The 20,648-nt window shown below is 36.6% G+C and overlaps 1 protein-coding gene across 1 annotated transcript in view; it reads right to left on the bottom strand.

Annotated features, from left to right (window-relative positions):
* LOC136035379 (vacuolar protein sorting-associated protein 16 homolog) overlaps nt 1-20,648 on the bottom strand; it is a 106,452-nt gene that overhangs the window by 61,228 nt on the left and 24,576 nt on the right. Inside the window, exons 3-5 of the mRNA XM_065717144.1 lie at nt 19,189-19,317; nt 14,163-14,307; nt 7,490-7,617 (exon numbers count right to left, since the gene is read on the bottom strand). Of these exons, the coding sequence (XP_065573216.1) occupies nt 7,490-7,617; nt 14,163-14,307; nt 19,189-19,317 (402 nt within the window). The remainder of the gene's footprint in view (nt 1-7,489; nt 7,618-14,162; nt 14,308-19,188; nt 19,318-20,648) is intronic.

The following is a 20,648-nucleotide window of genomic DNA, read 5'->3' as shown; positions in this document are numbered from 1 at the left end:
ACCAGACTAAGTTAAATTACAATTAAAGTCGTAGGATTATACATCTATGCTCAAAACACAAGTTACTAATGAATCAACCTTTTAAGCGCCTAAGTTTCCATTTTCTAATATCTTCTTAAGTCGTGCTACATGGAAAATGGGTCAGTAATAGCTTTACAAGCTTTTGTCAATAAACCAAGGTTTATTAAAATAATTCATCATAGGTGCTCATTCTTACGAAGTTTACAGATACAGATACTAGAATTAAAGACAGGGGCGTCGTTTGGAGGGGGTAAGGGGACAGTTTCCCCCAATAATGTCGATGCCCCTTGACTATCTGAATATAGACCCCTCTTGCCCCTAATAAAAATGCTGGAGATTAGGGCCTGTTTAAAGATACTAGTGTTTCAACTGGATACCTGCAGTTATAAGAGCAGACCTTAAATAATTTCTAAGATCTCATTACCTTGAAATTTTTAACAAAATGAAAATATAGAAACATAACAAATACATAAAACTGTTGGTTCAGACAATGAATAAAGTAAAAACCCAAATATTTCGGTGTCTAATTTAAAAACCTTTATCACCAAAAAATTAAAGAAACATCAAGAAGCAGAACAGCTATAACATAAAATAAACATCACAAAATATAAAAACTGCATAGTCGACGCTGTGCGTTGTCTTCTATTTGTTATTATTTTTTTCCCACCTGCTTTATTTGGAGTAGGTGGTCGTAAAAACTTAAGAGGGGGATTCAATTGGAAATTGACAGTTGTACATCCCTTTTTAACAGTCGAAAGTGATTGAAGGGCAACGAGCCCCCTACCGTGCTCTTTTTTTGCTACCCAGCCTCCATGTAACCGACAATACATCCGATCAAATTGTAAGATAGCAAATTTATTCAAAATAGTCCCAAGGTCCAACAGGTATGAATCGAAGGATGACATGACCCGCATGGCCCCGGGGCTGTAAATAATTCAAATTGACAACTGTTTCCACATACGTACTATAATGATAGAAAAGGGGATGACAGCTTGTTTGATGCTGGGTATGCAATTAGATCGAAAATTTCAGGGATCGATCTCCGAGTCAAAAATATCAAACAAGCTGTTTTGAGAGGGGGATGGAATCAGGATAGCTACTCAACAGCTACTAAAAAAGTCTACTGTACTTGCAGTGGGATAATGGGTCAAAAACTTGTGACATACAAGTTTGCTGGACTTGAGCGAGCGAACAGGCCGAAAACTCATGACCGACAAGTCCACTGGACTTGATGTGGGCAAACAAGATAAGAAGGATATAATTGTTTTTCTCTGATCAGTTTGAAACTTACGGTGCTAAGTTCTTGGACCAAGAGGAAGCTAATGGATTAATCATTGTCCCGCATCACGCCTCCCCCGAGAAAATTTGACCCAAAAAAGTGTAAAAAAGACTTTTCTATCCATCAACTCGAGATCTGTTTCATTAAGTCCCTGAAACTTTCAGGATGTGCTGGAGGTCAATCATGCTTCAACTTTTCACTTGGGGAAGGGAGTAGATGCAAATATAAAAACACTATGCGTATCAAGGTTATCAAAATAGCATGTCTGCAATATCTTGGGAACAGCTTAGGAGAAACAGTTGAAACTTTCAGGTAATGTGAGAGGGGCAATGGCACTCCTAATTTTGAGTTTGGGAGGAGCGGCTGTATATTCAATGTTTCTGATCCACCTAAACGGTTTGCACCTAAGCTTCAATGAGAATTTTTTTTTCATGTCTAAGCAGCGAGGTAAATAAAAAGACACTGTGTATCGTTAGGTGACCGAAAAAAGCGTATCTGCTATATCGAGGGAACAGTTTTTATGATCCAGCTGAGACTTTCAGGGAGTGCTCGGGTGCGGGAGAGGGACAGTCTTTTTTGATACTTAGAAGAGGGCACTAGAATTTTCAATTTCCTTTCGATTGAGCCTTCTCCTAATTTTCTAGGGACACTGGTTTGACACGATCAACCCTAGCGAAAACTAGACCTACGTTGCCTGGGCAACGTGAAGTGTTGCGGCAACCTTTGTCCGGCTTCGCCGATAAAAGTGTTGCGAGAGCAACACTTTGGTTTTGTTTCTTCGCTATCGGTTAAATTCTGAAGTTGTCAAAACTATCAAAGCATTCAAAACGGCATATTCAAAGCAGAACACAATCAGTAATCACATGATCAAGTTCTTCAGCGTTGAAAAAACAACAGCAAAAGAATATCGGAAGAAGGGACTAAATTGAGTTTGCAGCCAGTTGAACTTTATCCTTTTCAATCGTAGACATCGTGACCGATGGAAACTTGGAACATTATCTTATATAATCTAGTTGGTATTATAAAGCTATTCGTGACTTTTCAGGATCAAATACCATAGATGTGCACCAGTTTGCACAAATTTTTAGCCTCTGATGAACCTCCTCTAGCAACCGATTCTTACTTACAAGTCCCTCTCCCGTGATATACATCCAAGTTCACCGGAAACAAATAATGGGTACACCAACTAGCAAAAGTTGCAAACCCCTTGTCGCTGAAGTCATTGTAGCCTAAAAGCCGATTATTACTTACAACTCCCCTACATGTCTTACAATCGGGAACCAAGTTGTTCTTACCATCAATTACACCAGAAACAGATAATAGGTACACCAATCAGTAAAAGTTGCAAGCCCCTCATTGCCAAAGATGATTATAAGCTAATAATCGACTGTTGCTTGGAAGTCCCCTACATATCTCACAATTGGTATCGGCCTATTTTTGGTTCAAGTGTGTACCTTACCACTGAAGTTGTCAACCCCTTGAAACTTTCAAACTGGTGTATGTCATGAAGGAATTTTTGTAACAAAAAATGGATGACATATACTTTGATCAGCTCATCAAGGTCTATCGATTGTCATTGAAAAAAAATTCTATCTGTCTTAGTTCAAAAGTTGACTTTTTTGCCGGAGGCCAACTTTCTAACACCACCACTTAGAAAGGAGCAAAGGATAAGCTCTAATTTCTTTAGCAATGAGAGAACTTTTAAAGTTTAAGAGGTATATCTGATACCATTTCTCTATTGCAATCCCAAGTAGAAAAAAAAAAAATGGTAAAGTCAGCTGAAATCACGAACAGAAATGGCTAGAAACAATAGATGGCAGCACTTTCGGACCCGTGGAAAAATCGCACTTTTCTGTTTCTGTAAATTTTTCTATTTATCAATCAAAGAAGATATATTGGCTGTGGGGCCGGGGAACTACCGCATATATTTAACACTTATAGATTTTAGTCCATCTTCAATTTGAAACTGGTGCCTGCCTGCTTGCCTGCTAGAACGGAGCTTTCCACTCGAAAGCAGAAACATGGTTTGATGAAACGAAAGCTTGGCTGCACAACTTCAGATACTCCTCTCTGACATAGGCTATATAACTCCACTTCACTTCACACACCATAGGCTCTGGCTCGAGGACAAGCAAAAACCATCCTTTTTGGCCCCAGGCAAGAGTTCTACGGAGCTTTCCAAAATGTAATGTCATATTCATCAATCCGGCCTGAGGTCCACACTTTCCGTAAAAACCGCACAGGTTAGACCCTTACCAGTTTCCAGGAATAAGCTGAGATCGGCGGCATAGGAAAAAAAAAAAAAAAAAAAACCGGGACAAAACCAAAGTGTTGCTCTCGCAACACAAAAACAAACAAACGAATAAACACGCATTCGTGATCCTCCTTCTCGGACAAATTATGAAAATTTTGCATGTATGTAGATAGGGGCTTAAAAAAACATCAATAAATAGCCTCTCTGATATGAATTTGACGATGTAATCTCATCAAGATCACTCAACCTTGGGGGCGTGTGTTTGTGTGTTAAATCCCTCTTTTGTAAATCAAACAAATTTTCTCAGACTCGTAACTTCTGGCCGGTAATTTTAAAATAAATATGGATATTTAGGATCCCCATAAAAAAAAACAATTTCTTCGCTCTATGAGGGTTGCCTGAAAACTTTCTGGTCTGAAAGCAAAGACCAGGGGCCAATCTCCAGCATTTTTATTGGGGAGGGGGAGCAAGAGGAGGGGTTCATATCCGGATAGTCAAGGGGCATGGATTGTATAATATTTTTTTTTCAAAATTATTGGGAGGGGGCAATAATTGGGCGAATATCCGACATTTTAATGGGGGGGGGGGGCAAGAGGGGTTTATATCCGGATAGTCAAGGGGCATTATTTGTATAATATTTTTTCCGAATTATTGGATGGGGGCAATAATGGGGCGGATCTCCGGCACTTTTACTACGTAGGAGGGGCAAGAGGGGTTCATATCCAGATAGTCAAAGGTCATGGGCTGTATAATATTTTTTTCTCAAATTATTGGGAGGAGGGCAATAATTAGGTGAATATCCGGCATTTTTATTGTGGGAGGGGGGCAAGAGCGGTTCATATCCAAATAGTCAAGGGGCATGGGCTGTATAATATTTTTTTTTCCAAATTATAGGGGGGAAGGGCAATAATTGGGCGAATATCCGGCATTTTTATTGGGGAGGGAGGGGGGCAAAAGGGGATCATATCTGGATATTCAAGGGGCATGGCTTTATCATACTTTTTTCCAAATTATTGAAGGGGGCTGTTAAGTCCCCCCCGTCCCAAACGACGCCCCTGGTGAACTTGTCAATTGGGCAGTGCAAGTTGTTCAATGCAGCTGCACAATTTTGACAGGTACTCAAAAAAATTTCAGCTGTTTTGTAGTTGCTGTTTAATAATCGTTTCAGTAAGTTGATGTAAGAGTTCCTTTTTAAATGGATAAAATCGATATCGAGCTGATATCCAGTATTTTTTTTTGAAAAGAAAAGTATTCCAACACAAAGCAAAGGTGAGTTTTATGTATTGTACAGGGACTTTGCACAATTTTTTGCCCCTGTTAAAATTTTGGGCAGCTGGATTCAAGTATGGCCCTGTCAGCCTGGTAGACGATGAACGTTCAGCACGTCTGGAAATTAAAACAGCGACGTTAATTTCACTGAAGTTCATCAGGTCGTGTTAGCTGAGTCTCAAACTACAGCAAAAGAGATAGCGGAGGCTATAAATATGTCCACAGAACGTGTTTGTCGCATCTTGAATCAAGATTTAGGCAGGAGAAAGCTGCTCCCTCGTTGGGTGTCATGTCCGCTCATGTTAAACCAAAACCTTGTTTCGAATGAAATCTCAAAGCTCTGTTGGCGCAACTTAGGCACAGTAAATCAGAAGTCTGATACTGATGAATTACTGTGGATATAGTTTGTGCACACGAATATACAACTTAAACAAAAATCAGTCAAAACATGGATTACAAAGGGATAATTGGCTGGAAATAAAAACAACTATGTTTTTTGACTGGGAAAGTGATGGAAACCGTATTTCTGAGATAGCCTTGAAATTGTGTTAATCTATTATCTCCAACACATAAAATCAATACAGGGCACAGTCTGCATCGGTACTTTCTAACAAGTTAACTTCAGGGGATCTTGTTTTTACATGGTATATTATATACTGTATAGTGTATTTAGTATTTCATAAACGAATGAATGAACTTGACAAGGTGAAGGCAGAAAATCTGGAAACCCCCAAATTCTCTTTCAGTAAGACAATGTATGTCGCATATCTCAGTGATTGCCATGGCGAAAATCCATTAATTACGGTTTGAACTACTTAACCACGTTTCTTAATCGTCAGACCCAGCCCTATGCGACTTCGGTTTGTTCCCTATGCGGTCAGAAGACAAAGATTTTCGTCAAATAAGGAGGCCATCATCTTCGTTAAAAATGGTCTTGCAGAAAAAGACGCCCAGTACTATTTGGAAGGATTTTCACGGTATAAATTTTCCGTGGGAATAGAAATTTTGGGGGGTGAACTTTTCAGGGGAAATTTTATACTGGGGAATTTTCCAGAATTTCTGCACTAAGTTCTTTTTATTTGTCTTACTTTCCACGTGCCGACTCAATTTCATACGTAGAAATTTTCTGGGGGAATCATCCGGGGGATATCTTAGCGGGGTCGGAAAAGCCTGAACAATTTTCACATTGAGGAAAATTTTCCAAAGAAGAAATTCTCCATGAGGGAATTTTCCATGAAAGTAACTTTTCGATTGGGGGGGGAGAGGGATCCAGGAAGAATTTGCCACGGATTGGGGGAATTTCTTGCACGATTTGAAAATGATCAGAAATTAAAGTCTTTTAAAAATGAAAGTATGCTAGGGAGAATTTTTAATAGGGAGAATAGGGAGGCTGAATCGTTCGCAAGAAATTTTCCGGGGGAATTCTCAGCGAGGGAAATTGTCCAGGGAAATTTTCTGGGCAGGGCATTTTACGCGTGAGTAACTTTCCATGGAGGAATTTTCCATGAAGTGACCCAAATTTCCAGGCTTTATTTGCAAAACGATCGAAATTTAAATAAAAACGAAACAATTTTTTTTCAACTGAAAGTAAGGACCAAACAATAATTATTCCGTATATGGTGGGGGTTTTCCACTTCTCAATACATCGCTCTTTACGCAAAATTTTATCATTTTATCCTAATTCTTAAATATTGACTCCTGAAACACACGGGTCGTTTATTAAGACAAAGAAGCTTTTTTAAAAGTACTGAAAAAGTTTAGCGCCAAGAGCAAGGTATTGAGAGGGGGAGGTAGCCCCCCCCTCATATACGGAATAATTTCTGTTCGTATTAAGCCTTAATGTTGCTCCTTATTTTCAGTTGAAAAAACTTGTTTCTTTTTTTTATTTACAACTTTTGATTAATTTATTTACGACATTTATGTGAGAGGGTGGTTCCTTCAGCTATTTTTTTCTGTTTTTCTTTGTACTTTTTTCTGTTTTTCTGTTTTTTTTCTACAGATGATTTGATTGGCTTTTACTAAGAATGGTTTTATTTTTAAGTTTTACCTTGTCATTTTGTCAGTGGACTTTACCGTTCTTGTTTTCTCCATTTTTGCGGCCCTTTAGCAGCCTTAGCCATTTATAAACATATTGACAAATAGCCCAATTTCGTCAGCTGGCTTAAAATTTCCTTTGGTTTCTTTTTTTTTAGTTTGACTTATGTCTAGTCAGTGTTTCTAAGTTTTGCTTTTATGATGCAAGGAAAACCCAAAGCATTATAGTCGTTTTTTTCGATCGTTTTCAAGACCGATATGGATCATTAAACTTTTATCATCCTTTCACAGCCCATTTAGTAAAATTGTGCTAAGGATACGATATTGGTCTATCCCAAGGATATATCCTAGCCACCCAAGTCACAAATTGAGTAGCGTCAACCCTATATAATTTATGTATAATTTACTTAAATTATTATTTTATAATTTGTTTTTACTATATTATTTAAAAAAAGAAAGAAAAAAATCGAGCATTTCCTTCTTTCCTAATTGTTACCGCCTCACTAGTTGAACGAGTTGTCAATTTGAAGATTTCGATTTTCGACAAATGAATAAGTTCTTTTATATTCAGGTTAGACCAAACTAGTTACTAGTTTCAGTTCATACTACCTTCTCTGCTTTTTATATATTACCTTCTGGAATGTGGCTGTTTCACTGGGATTAAGAAGAAATATGTCCTTATTATTGGCAACAAACACGACCGTCTTTTGACTATCATCATTAGCAAAAGCGGACCAGCAGCTTGGAAGGGAAGTCAATCCTACGAATAATAAAGAATATTAAGACTCGTCAAAAAGAATGAAAAGAGAAATTGAGAAAAGTACAGAGGGAATGATGAGTATAAATTATAAAATAACCGTAAGTTGATTAGAACTAAGAAAAAGACGGCTTAGAACACAATCTTTAGGTCTAACTTAATTCTGATTTTGTTTCTCTGCTCGTAAGACATTATTAAAGGGCGTCGTTTTTTTTTTCTGAAGCAAGATAAAAAATATTGATCTTGGTTCAGATGTAAGTTTATTTTTCCTTATGTCCTATTTAATGACCTAGTATACTATCCAAGAAGCGAGGTAGTATCTAAGAGGGGTGGTGAAATACACTGTGCTTAGTTTACAACTGTGCTCAGTTTACTTTTTTCTGAATGGATGAGTAGGGTTAAGACCTCATTCAAGTGCTGGTCTATATTAATCACTAATTTAGGAAAACAATTTTCCTTTTCTCCTTCTATCTTTTTTTTTTTTTTTTTTTTTTAATGTGTGTGCTGTTGCATTGATGATTTCTTTTTTCGTTATATGCATTAATTTTATTTCAAAAAAAAAAACAAAAAAAAACACAAGAGCCAGTCATATTAAAATAACGCGGCATGTGATTCTTTAGATTAATCTCAAGGTTGATTTTAACAAATCACTGTATTTCAAACTGCAATTCAAAAGTATAAACATTAAGTAAAAATACTTGACGTTTCTTTCCTTTCTTTCCTTCTATTCTTCCCCTGATCTCCGAAAATGGTCGTAAAACACAAGTTGAAATTCATAAATAGAGAACAGAGTTTACAATGCTAGAATTACTTTTTTCGTATTGTGTTAATTTTAAGTTATTGACCGTTTGTCCTCTCTTTTTTTGTTATGTTTGTTAGTTTTTTTCGTTTTCCACCTGTTTAGATTGGTCGTCCTTTCAATGTTGTTGTTTTTTTCTTTAGACGGTTTTTAGATGTTAATTAATTGGAATTAAATTTTACACAAAAGAAATTTTTGAAGAAAAGTAAAGGGCTACATTAAACCAAAGATGAGCGAAAATACAGCAAAATAAATAATCAAGCGGGAAAATACCAAAAACCACCATCATAAATGAAACCCAAAATGAACACAAGTTACAAAAAATAACCAAATCAAAATCAACAAGAGCAGAAACCGAGAGGAGTAAGGCCGACGCCATCCTGGTAGTAGTAGCAGTCGCAAAAAGCTGCAGTTGTATCACAAGCCATTGGAGTCGCAGTCGCAAGTAGTCCGACTGACAACACAAGTAGTCACAAATGTATGTATTTTCGAACACTTATGTACTATATTGCTGTAGCATTTAATTAGTGGTACAGCAGATCTGGAAGTCGGGGTAATGATGAAATTAGCAAGGCTATATTATACATTCTCTTATTTCTTTCAATCCAGAAAGGATTTTTCGAACAGGTGAATGGTTTACCTATGGGGGCCCCTTTAAGTCCATTATTAGCAAATATTTTTGTCGAAAATATAGAAAAAATGGCGTTAAATCCATATCTTTTAAAACATAGTTTCTGGGAACGGTATATGGAAGACATAATTTCAGTATGGAATCATGGAGAAGAAGAACTAAAAGGCTTTTAGAATATCTTAATTTTTGGGAGGATGATTTCAATTTTACAGTAGAATTAGAAGATGACGAGAAACTTTCTTTTCTTAATGTTCTTCTTTTAAAGATTGAATATAGCCTCGATTTTAAAATTTATAGAAAACCAACTAACAATAATAGATTTTTGTTTTTTTTTTTCTCCGGTCAAGCTCGCCAAGGAGAAATTGGTTTGATCAAAACGTTAAAACACCATATTCTTAGTATTTACTTTCCGAAATTTGCTGAGGAGGAGTTGTCTTTTCTGAGAGAAGTACTAATAAGTAACCATTATCCAGGCTGGTTAATTGACAGGACTTTTTCGAAAAGAACCAAAAAGTTTCAGGGGATTCTAAGGAAATTTTAGAGATAACTGGAGAGAAGGATGTTTTTTGTTCTTTACCATATGCTCCAGGGCTGAGTCAAAAACTAAAAAGAATCTTACAAAGTAATGGTTAAAGGTAAATTCAAAGAGTAGTAATATTTTAAGTAATTTTCTAAATTCTGAAAAAGATCTAACTTAAATGGAGCAGCAAAGGGGAGTCTATCAAATCCCATGTGCTTGAGGAAACATCAATGTTCTAGTGGAAACTCCATCAGAATTTAAAAAGGAGATTATAACAACATCAAAATTCTACTTCGTCGGCTTTCAAGCAAAATTCAAAACCTGAAGATATAACATCAGCTCTATCAGAACAGTTTATTATTTTTACAACATAATAAGCATTTTATTTATGTTCGAAAAAGTCTCTTTGATTTTTAGGCGCCGGGGTTTGAAGCAAATTCTCAGGGAAACATTTGAAATTGATTCAAAAACCTGGCTTTGAATGAACATTCTATTTATGATAATTTGCTACCGTCAGATAAAGTTAAGTTTATCAAGCAGTTCGTGGTAAGGAGCGATCCGGCTCAATAGTAAACGAAACTCTAAAAATTGGAATTTTGATACTAATAGATACATCAAAGGAATCAGATTTTTATGCTGATTTTAAATACATAAGTTTAGTCTTACTCATCAAAAGTTATGAACCTGAGAAAATTTGCGTTGTTTTGGAAAATAGGGGGAAGCACCCCTTAAAAGTTAAAGGATAACGAAAATATTAACGAAAATCACACCATCGCATTCAGCGTATCAGAGAATCCTACTGTAGAAGTTTCAAGCTCCTATCTACAAAAATGTGGAACTTAGTATTTTTTGCCAGAAGACCGATCACGGGTGCGTGATTATTTGTTTATTTGTTTGTTTTTCCCCAGGGGTGATCGTATCGACCAAGTGGTCCTAGAATTTCGCAGAAGGGCTCATTCTAACAAAAATTAAAATTTCTAGTGCCCTTTTTAAGTGACCAAAAAAATTAGAGGGCACCTAGGCCCCCTCTCACGCTCACTTTTTTCCCAAAGTCAACGGAACAAAATTTTGAGATAACCATTTTGTTCAGCATAGTCGAAAAACATAATAACTATGTCTTGGGGTTGACTTGCTCCCCCGCAGTCCCCGGGGGAGGGACTGCAAGTTACAAACTTTGACCAGCGTTTACATACAGTAATGGTTATTTGGAAGCGTACAGACCTTTTCAGGGGGATTTTTTGGTTGAAGAGGGACAGGGGTTGAGGGAGGGGGCTACGTAGGAGGATCTTCCCTTGGAGGAATTCGTCATGGGAGAAGAGAAATTCCATAAAGGACCAGCATTAAAACTTAAAACGAACAGAGATTATTACGCATATGGGGGGCTCATCTCTTCCTAAATACCTTGATCTTTACGCTAAAGTATTTTTAGTGATTTCAACTATTTGTTCTACAGCCTTTGTGATTCAGGGGCCAATTCAAAGAATTTGGGACAAAATTAAAGATTTAGTGTAAAGAGCGAGGTATTACAAATACAGAAGTTCGTTACGTAAATTAATTTGTATTCTACGTATATTTTTTACTAATAAAAACGCTCGTTAAAAATTAAAAATTCTAGTTGCCTTTTTAAGTAACCGAAAAATTGGAGGGCAACTAGGCCTCCTCTCCCACCCTTTTTCTCAAAATCGTCTGATCAAAACTAAGAGAAAGCCATTTAGCTAAAAGAAAAAAATCATACGCAAATTTCGTTTTAATTATTCATTTGCGGAGAGCCAAAATCAAACATGCATTAGTTCAAAAACGTTCAGAAATAAAATAAAAAAAAAAAACAAGACTTTTAACTGAAAGTAAGGAGCGACATTAAAACTTAAAACGAACAGAAAATACTCCGTGTATGAAAGCGGACGTTGAAGAGGGAACAGCCCCTTTCGTACACGGAATAATTTCTGTTCGTTTTAAGTTATAATGTCGCAGTAAAAATCAAGAGCAATCTGCATCTCAGTCTTATCAATAGGGCAAGATTTCTACAGAGGCTGGAAGGCGCTGCGAATTTTTGCAAGATAAAATCAAGAGCTTCTTGACATAGGAGCTTGACATTAATTTTACCCCAGTCAATCTTTGAAAACTATTTAAGCGTGGGCCTATCTTGGTTCATTGGAGCCAACAGTCTTGGCCAATCCAGATATATTACAGATACGCCTTTTAACATCAATATTTAATAGTACAACCCCCTCAAAATGCCTTAAAACATGAACTGAAAGCTTCAACTTAATACCTTTATCGATCCCTAAGATACCGCGAATAGACCCTTATGATAAACTTCGACACATACAGTGTTTTATAATTTATTTCAACATTTACAATACCATGTTCTGAAAGTCCCAACATACCACCCCTAGCTGTCACTGGGAAACTGCATATACGCCCTTTTGTCAATCTTAATAGGTATAATAATTGTTTTAATTAGTTAAACACCTCAACTTCCCCTGAAAAACAAAACTTAATACCCTGTACAGTTCCTAAGACATTGTATCTATGATATTTTGACAACATGAATGGACTTCAGCCCGTCTGATTTAGTTCAATAGTAGTAGCAGAAGTACCAATTATAGCAGCCATGAAGGTTTCAACTAATACTCTTAGCCGTTCTTGAGATATTGCTAATACGTCCTATTGATTACCAGCGTGCACATATTACCTTTTGATGTAATTTTAAAGCAACACAAGCTTTCCCTGAAAATTTTTACTATATTCCCATTTCTGGTCCTAAGATATCCCTCCTACGCCATTTTGAAAAACTGGATGAAATTCTACTCTTTTTATTAGTTCAATAGTAGTGGTAAGCTAAGTGACACGAAGTTGTCCATCCATCTTTTTTAGGACCGCCCTCTAGGTCGAGAACCATGTACCCAGTCTACAAAGGCTATATTCGAGAGGCGAGTGCTTTCCATACATTGTATGTTTAAGGACTAACTGTTCACATTGTGTGAGATCTTTTACACAATGAAAGCTTTGGGCTTAGGTGCAATTGATTCTCTGCAAAAGATTCTACATAGATATAGTGTACCCTTGTGGGATGGAAGAAAGACAGTATAGGAATGGCGGAGTTTACTGCTTTTCGATCTTCCAAATGTGACAGATTTCTGTGATTTTTGGCGTCACTTGGCTTCTATAAAAACACCAAATGGTACTCAGAGGCTCTCTAACATGATCAGCATTTTCCAATACCTCATGACCTTGCCATTTTCGAACGATGTTGTAGAGCGGTTCTTTTCAACCTTGAAAGATGTTTAAATAGATCATAGAAACTTGCTCAAAAGTGTGACCTTTTCCTCAATTATGCAGGCCAAGTTTGGCATAAACAGAAAAAGACATGTATCCCATTATTTAGAGGTCGATGCCCCCCTATTAAAACTACTCAAAACTGTAAAAGCCCACGCGACGGCTGAGGAGGGCGTTCAGTGTTGTTAAAAAAGTGCATCTAAAAAAAAGATGATGAAAGTTCGTTCTGTATTTGAGGAAAAAAAGGATTTTATATGAATTTTTTTAGATATATGAGGTGAAAAGAACAAAAGTGAGTGTAAATAAGGTGCGGATTTCGTTTTTTTCGGAATGGTAAAGATATATATGTTACCATTGAGGGAGGAGGAGCAGTAGGACAGACAGTGTTAAAGCTTGTCTTGTGAAAAGAAAAAGATTCCTATGCGACAGAATATTGTCAGATTTTTTGGTTTGAGTCGGATATTTGTTGGATTTTAGACCAGTGTGGTGACGGGAAAAATGCCGGATTTTCTGTGGTCGGTGTCCAAATTTTCAGACTTTTAAAACTGATCGGTCAGAAATCTGGTAGGAACAAAGTGGAAGCACTGCTTGTTTCATAGGCAGCAAGACGATACTCACCTTCTGTTGTTAAAGTCCAAGATTCTGAGGCATAAATGACGATAGGGGTGGTAAGCGAGTTGGATAACTTCACTTTAAGCGTTGTTAAAAAGACCTTGTTCCTCCAGATGAGTATCTGGCTTTTAAAGTCGGAATTCCCAAGTGCAGGTGTCTCTTGATATCTTTGGAGTGGTTATCATCGGAGGTAAGAATTTACCTACCATGGCAAGTAAATTCTTCAACCCACTCTATATTATCATCTTCAAGCTGGAGGCTGGAGTTTACCTGAGAATCAAGTTTACGTGAGCAGTGCATGGCTATCGTTTTAGAGGTGTTGATGATCATCCCAAAGAGGTTGGTGGCAGTGCAGAAGATGCAGATCTGGGATTGAAGATCACGAAGGGAATCGGAAGTTGGAGCTATATCGTCCGTTTAGACAAGCTTGTCTATCATTACTCCTCCTATGAGGGCACAAGATAGGCTATCTGCAACTAAGAAGACTGCAGTTAAAAAGAACATGAAGAGCTCCTGACAGCAAGCAATCTTGTAGAAAACCGGTCAATGTCACAAAGCTTTCAGTAGGGTCTTCCGTAGCACATAGCATCCTTGATGGATGCCATATGCTATTTCAAATAGTTCCGTCAGCTCATCCTCAAAAGCTTCTTTCTTGGGAAGCGTTTTGATAAAATTAATGCATCAAAATATTTGAAAGTGATTCTTACCAGGTACGTCAGGAAGTCGCTTCAAGGTTCCAACTTCAATATTTGTCATTGCATAAAAACGATACAGGGTTGTAAGGACAACAACTCCGGTTCCAGCAGGACTTCGATAAATTCGAGCCTCAATAATCTTAGAATCTTTAGCATCCTAAAAAAAGAAATGTTAATTTATTTATTGCTACATTCGAGACTAAACTCTCACTTTTTCAACTGTCCATCTAGATTATCATGGTGATTTTAATGCTGACCATCCCATTTAATTTGTGATTTTCTAATGGTCTGCACTCACACCTGAAAACGAGGGCGACACCTATTCAAGTTCCCATCAAATTTGGTCAAAACCCCCCACTAAGAAATTCGAGAAACCTGACCCTCCAATAGGAAACATATCTAAAAAAGAAAAGCCCAGAAGAGTACAAAGCTAAGACAAAACAGGCTTTTAAAAAAATAACGAAGGACAGAGTATCTAAAAAGGAAAGATAAAGAAAATTAGACAAAGAACAGAATAAAAAGATAAAGAATAAAGAAAAGCTAACGAAATCGAAAAAAAAAATTGAAAAAGGAAAGACAAAATTGGATGTAAGCCATCAGAAAAAGTATTGTTAATAAAAATCTAACCACAAGGCAGAAAAAATATTAATTGAAGGGGTATTAGCTGGATTTCCGTAGGTAACAAAGCCCTTAGAATGATGATACTTATCAAACAGTTCGTGGTAACGAAATGTAGGCAAGATGCGACTTGGCCCAATAGTAACCGAAACTTTACAAAATAAATTTTGATAAAGAATTGAATTTTTATTCTGATATTAGGTATATAGAATTCATTAATTTTAATGTTACCTATCAAAAGCTACGAGCCTCAGAAAATTTTCCTGAGATTCGAAAAAAAAAACACCCCCAAAAAGTCAAGTGATCTTAATGAAAATCACACCATTAGATTCATTATACTAGACAACCATACTATAGAGGTTTTAAGCTACAAAAATATGGGGTTTTGTATTTCTGCCAGACTAAGGATCAGGAAGGCGTTTTTGTTTACTATTTTTTCCCCAGTGGTGATCGAATCGAACCAATGGTTCTAGAATATGGGGAGAGTGCACATTCGAACGGAAATGGAAAAGTTCTAGTATTCTCTTTCAGGGACCAAACCGATTGGAGGGTAATTAGCCTCCCTCCCAGGCCTCCTTTTTCCCAAAGACATCCAATCAAAATTTTTAGATAGCCAATTGATTTAGAGTAGCTGAAAGGTCCAATAAATATGCCTTAGAGATGACATGACTCCCGGGCTGTAAGTTATGCCATTTACTCATTGTTCACATACAGTATTATTAACTGGGAAAAATACAGAAATCTTTTAAGGGATTTTTCCCACGGAATATTCTTTGTGAAGAGGGAATTTCACAGGCGATATTTTCTATATAAAATTTTAGACGGGCGGGGGGGGGGGGATAAGGTGATTTCCTGGCGTAATTGAAAAATGGTCAGAAATTAAATTAAAAATAACAACAATTTTTTCAACTGAGCATAAGGAGCAATATTATCACTTAAAACGAAAGGAAAATATTCCGTATGTGAGGGGGCTGCCCATTCCTCAGCCCCTGCTCTTTACGCTAAAGTTTAACTTTTGTCACAATTCTTTAAGAAAGCCTGCTTAAACATAAGGACCACTGAATTTGAATGAGAAATATTTCTATAGCGCTTTAAGCCTTTGCGCAAAGAGTGTGGGTTAAGGAAGGGACAGCTCCCTAATGCACGAAAGAATTTCTGTTTGTTTTAAGTTTTAATATTGCTCCTTACTTTCTGTTAGAAAAACTTGCTGTTTTTTTTATTATCCAGATAATATAAGCGTATTAGATTCAAATTTTAGCGGAATGAATGATTTTTTGGAAGTTCAAGGGCAAAAATAAGTTTGAGAATCAATTTGAGAAGACTAAATCGTTTACACTAAGAATAAATAAGGGTGAAGAGGAGTTATTAGGTAACGAGAAAATCGATCAAGCAGATGGCTTCACTTACCTGGGCAGTATTATTAGTTTTCTAGAGGAATTGTCTAAGGATAGTTTTCGGTATTCGTTTGACTGACAGTATAACAAACAATCTACGGTATATATAAAATATCAAATGCATGTGTCTTTCCGTCTTGTGTGTATTACTACACTGTTCATCCGATCGCCAAGAAACTTTAAGAAGTTATTGAGTACACCCTTGCGAAGGTTTTAGCAATAAAATCCCCCCCTCAAGGCCGTCGTAATAATTCAACACAGACTAATCTTACACACTCGTGAACACAAATCCTTGACAATTCTTTCCGGTTACATTTTCCCATTTTCTGGATATTCAATTAACGGGCTAGTCAATTATGAGTTATGTGATGTAACACGCTTCCGAAATTAGAAAAAAATTTTCAATAAATTTTCTAAATTTGGTATTTAACCTATTTTCTTATTATTTTTTCAAATTTAAAATAAAATCATTATGGGTTAAAAATAAATCATACATAAATCATTATTTACATATGGCAAACATTTCCAGGGAGGGGGGATTGTCGGGATGGGGGAAAACTATCTTTTTCTGACTCTTTGCGAACGAAAGCAAAATAAAATTATTGGGTAATTTGTGTAAATGTAGGGTAGAGCACAACTCTATTTGGAGCGGAATTACTTCTGTTGTGGAAAGCATGATGCTTGAAAAAAAAGACCAATGTTCGTGTTTATTGATACGACGTATAATAATCGTTTCTTCCGATTTATGAAGTTGATTACCCAATGAAGAATTTTCCGCGGAGAAGGGGAAGGGATTTCCCGCGATGAGTTTTCTGCAGGAAGAATTGTCCGCGGGGGGAATTTTCCCAAAATTACGGTCGTTATGAATACGCGGTAGGATTTTCCGCGGGGGGGGATTACTCGGGGGTAATTTATACCGACTAGAGTCTTTCACAGGGTAAACTTTATGGGAGGGGGGACCTTGAATGTCCTTTCTTTTAAGATTGCAGCAACACATGATGGGTCAGCTAATGAGCTAAATGAAAAATTTAGTTCGATCCCATTTTCTGAGCTACAGTGAAAGAAAGGATAAGGTGGCTAGGCCATGCTTTGCGAATGAAGGATGAAAGGTTGCCAAATATTATGCTGGTCGGTCATTCCTCTGAGACTAAACAAAAGGCTGTTCGTTCTCATACAGGATGAAAAAAGGTCATAAGCAAATATTTAAAAGAAATCATAACTTCATGGGATGAGGTTAAGATTGCAGTATTTTAACAAATATGAGCGAAGGACGAGTGTGCACAGCCGTGTCTTCCTCAGTTGGCTTGGTGCTGCTGTGAGTTGTTAGTAGTAGTAGAAGCATTAGTAGTTCTGTTGTGAAATTTCCTTCTTTCTCTTCTTGGAATTATTTTTTTTTTCATCGCGAAAACAAAACACTCAGCGCTTCAGAAATTATAATTTCAACTACTTTACAGTATCCTTCTTCGCTACTTACTTCCTTACTATTAATACCTAGGCAAGTGCAGCTATTCACCCAGTAGAATTTTTCAGTATTTACCATCACCTCTACATCCTCATTTACACCTAGATGAAGCAAAGTAGTCTCTTTAATATCGAATTTCAAACATTTCTCGCGCTCTTAACCTTCAAAAACACCCAAAATTCATTTCAATTCGCTAGTCTTTTGACTTAGATACATAAATAATACACGTAGTCTGAGCCAAGGAGAGTTTCTATGTTCTCCAATAGCCTTTCGGACACAGTTGATCAAAATAATCCTATAAACAACAATAAAATACAGTACTATATAATTTATGATTCCATACAGAACGTTATTACTTTAGCGCCTTTAAACAGCGTACCATGAATAGATAGGACCAAAGCTCAAACTTTTCCATCTCCAGTATCAAATACCTGTTTGTGATTTATAAAGCTTAGGAATAAATATTTGAACAATTCAAACACGTTTTGGGGGGCTTTTCGGAATTTTGGCATTGGAATATATGCATGAATGTGTCTTCTTGTCTACTAAACTTAATAAGAAGTGAAAGCTAGGGTCCTAATTGTTTGTTCAGAATTTGCTCAAAAATATTTGACCTGTGTGAAACCTAGAAGAAGGGAGTGTTTTATAATTTTTGTTTTCAGAAAATCTACATACGTTATTGCTATCAGTACAATTAGAAAATAGGTTACCACATCCTCATCAGAACTTGTAGAAAATAAGAGTGAGCGGGGGGAAACAACTCAATGTAAACTTCATGGCGGTAGCGAAATAAGATGGGTTCCTAAATCACCGTCGTCACTATATCTACCTGAACATATCGCCATATATCAACCAAACTTAGTTTAAAGTAAGAGTAAGTGTTCTAGGAGTGCACTAAACTATTGTCACCTGGGCAATTGCCAGAAAAGGTTGTTGAATCTTAAAAAAATTGATAGAAAGCGAGACGGTCTAATTATTATTTTCATAGATTAGGACACGATAAAGGCTTTTCAGAAGACGGGCCTCAAGCATTTAGTCATTTAGAAGTCTATCAGAAAGAGTTATGACATCTCAACCAAACTTGGTCAGAAGTAAGAGGAATGTCTTAGTTGTGCATTTTGGATGTCTTTGCAGACTATTGCCTCTGTGGAGAAGGGGGTTCCCACAATTTCATCATTAAGACATCTTCCAGAACGTGGCTTCAGGTTACAACCAGTCTTGGTGGGAGAAATACAAGTATTTGTCCTAGTTCTTAACCAATCCATCCTATGTGGAGGGAGAGGTCCCAGGATTCTTGTCATCAGGATATTTCCCAGAGGGAGATTTTGGATGTTAGAAAAACTAGGTGGGTAGTAAGAGTTATGGATGTGTCCTATGTCCTAGTCATGGATGGCCATCCCTATAGCTAGTAATTATTTAATTGCCAAAACTAACGACATATAACCTCAGTTTAGCATTTGGTCCTCTTTCGAATGTTCATTTGCGTGTTTTGCCAAGGTAATAAGGTTTAGCTGATCCACTAGATTTAGTGACTATTAGTGAAAGAAAAAGAGCAAATACATACCTTTCCAAGCCCAAAACTTCGAATCTTCTCACCATACAAGTTATATACATGAACAGTCCCATCATTCTGAATGCAAACTAACTCTTCATTTTCGCTCCATCCACACGTCAAAAACTGGCCACTAGACCACTGAAACAAGAACACATTGAATAAGTCGAAATCAGAATTATATTTTAAATTGTTCATGAGAAGAACGGCGAGTAGAGAGCCACCTTCCGTCAATAGTAACGGAAAATCTAAATCCGTTTTTTTAGGTGATCGTGTCAAAGTAGTAACTGTGAAATATTGCGAAATTAGTAGGCTAGTTGGAAATGGAAATTTTGAGTTTTGGAGTCCTTTTTAGTAAAAAAAAAGATAACTTAACAGAAAGGTGCACCTTTATGGCATTTAATATTACAACACATCAATTTTGCCATGAAGCGGGCCGACAGCTCTTTTATATTCGAAAAAAACTTGATTGCGGTCAACTGTATTCAACAGAACCATTTCTGTTCGCCGTCAAAGATTATCAAAACTATGAGACAGAAAATTGTTTTTACTGTATGCAGAAGAATTGCTTCCCACGGAGAGAATTATTTCATCAAACGTTCAACATCAGAACATATTACGATAGAAGCATCAAAAATTTCTGTACACAGATTTGATCTAGAAGAAAGGAAAAACTCCTTTCCTTTGACAGTTATATTTTGCCAAATAAGAAGTATACAATGAAAGAATATTCCTGTGGCCAAATGAAAGAATTTCCGCTACTTTAACCTTATTTTTGACGAACAAAGATGTCTTCAATTAAATGCAAAAATTACAATTGACACTAATTAATATACCTTGTGGGTGAAACTCATACTAGGATGAAAGTAGGTATTTATTTGAATTTAGGTTTCTGTTGTGTGTCATAAACTTGTTATGGAACTTGAACAAAATCAAAGAAAGTTTCTCTCCTGTAGGATCAAAATAAGAATATATGAATAAAGGCCATACTTTGCAAATTCAACCGATCATTAAAAATGGATGTACGATATAAACATTTTCGAGTCGATTGTTCATGAGTCAAATGAAAAAAAAATAGTTCCTTGGCAAAGTGAAAAACAACAATAAAAATTTATGCAAGTAGAAACTATTCTAAAACAAGGGTTACCGCCCTCCTAAAACCTCTCTGTATGCAAAAAAAAGTGATACAGAAATAAAACCGATTTTCACAACAAAGTAATTGACTACACATTATTTATTTATTTATTTTATTTTTCACTCACACAATGCATAAAGTAAATACGGTGGAGTATTTTCGTCCAAGGTGGAAGATGGAGAAGAAATAAGTTATCCGGATTCTTTTTAAATTAACATTATTAAGAAGGGGGAAAAGACCGGAAAAATAAACGACAGAATGATTACAGAAAATAGAATAAAGTTTGGCCAGAACACGTCTATTATACTCCCCTTTGTTTGCAACAATCTCTGCATAG

Source organism: Artemia franciscana, chromosome 14 (assembly GCF_032884065.1).
Source record: "Artemia franciscana chromosome 14, ASM3288406v1, whole genome shotgun sequence".
NCBI lineage: Eukaryota > Metazoa > Arthropoda > Branchiopoda > Anostraca > Artemiidae > Artemia > Artemia franciscana.
The sequence above is the reverse complement of the archived record's forward strand: the minus strand, read 5'-3'. Positions and strand labels throughout refer to the sequence as shown.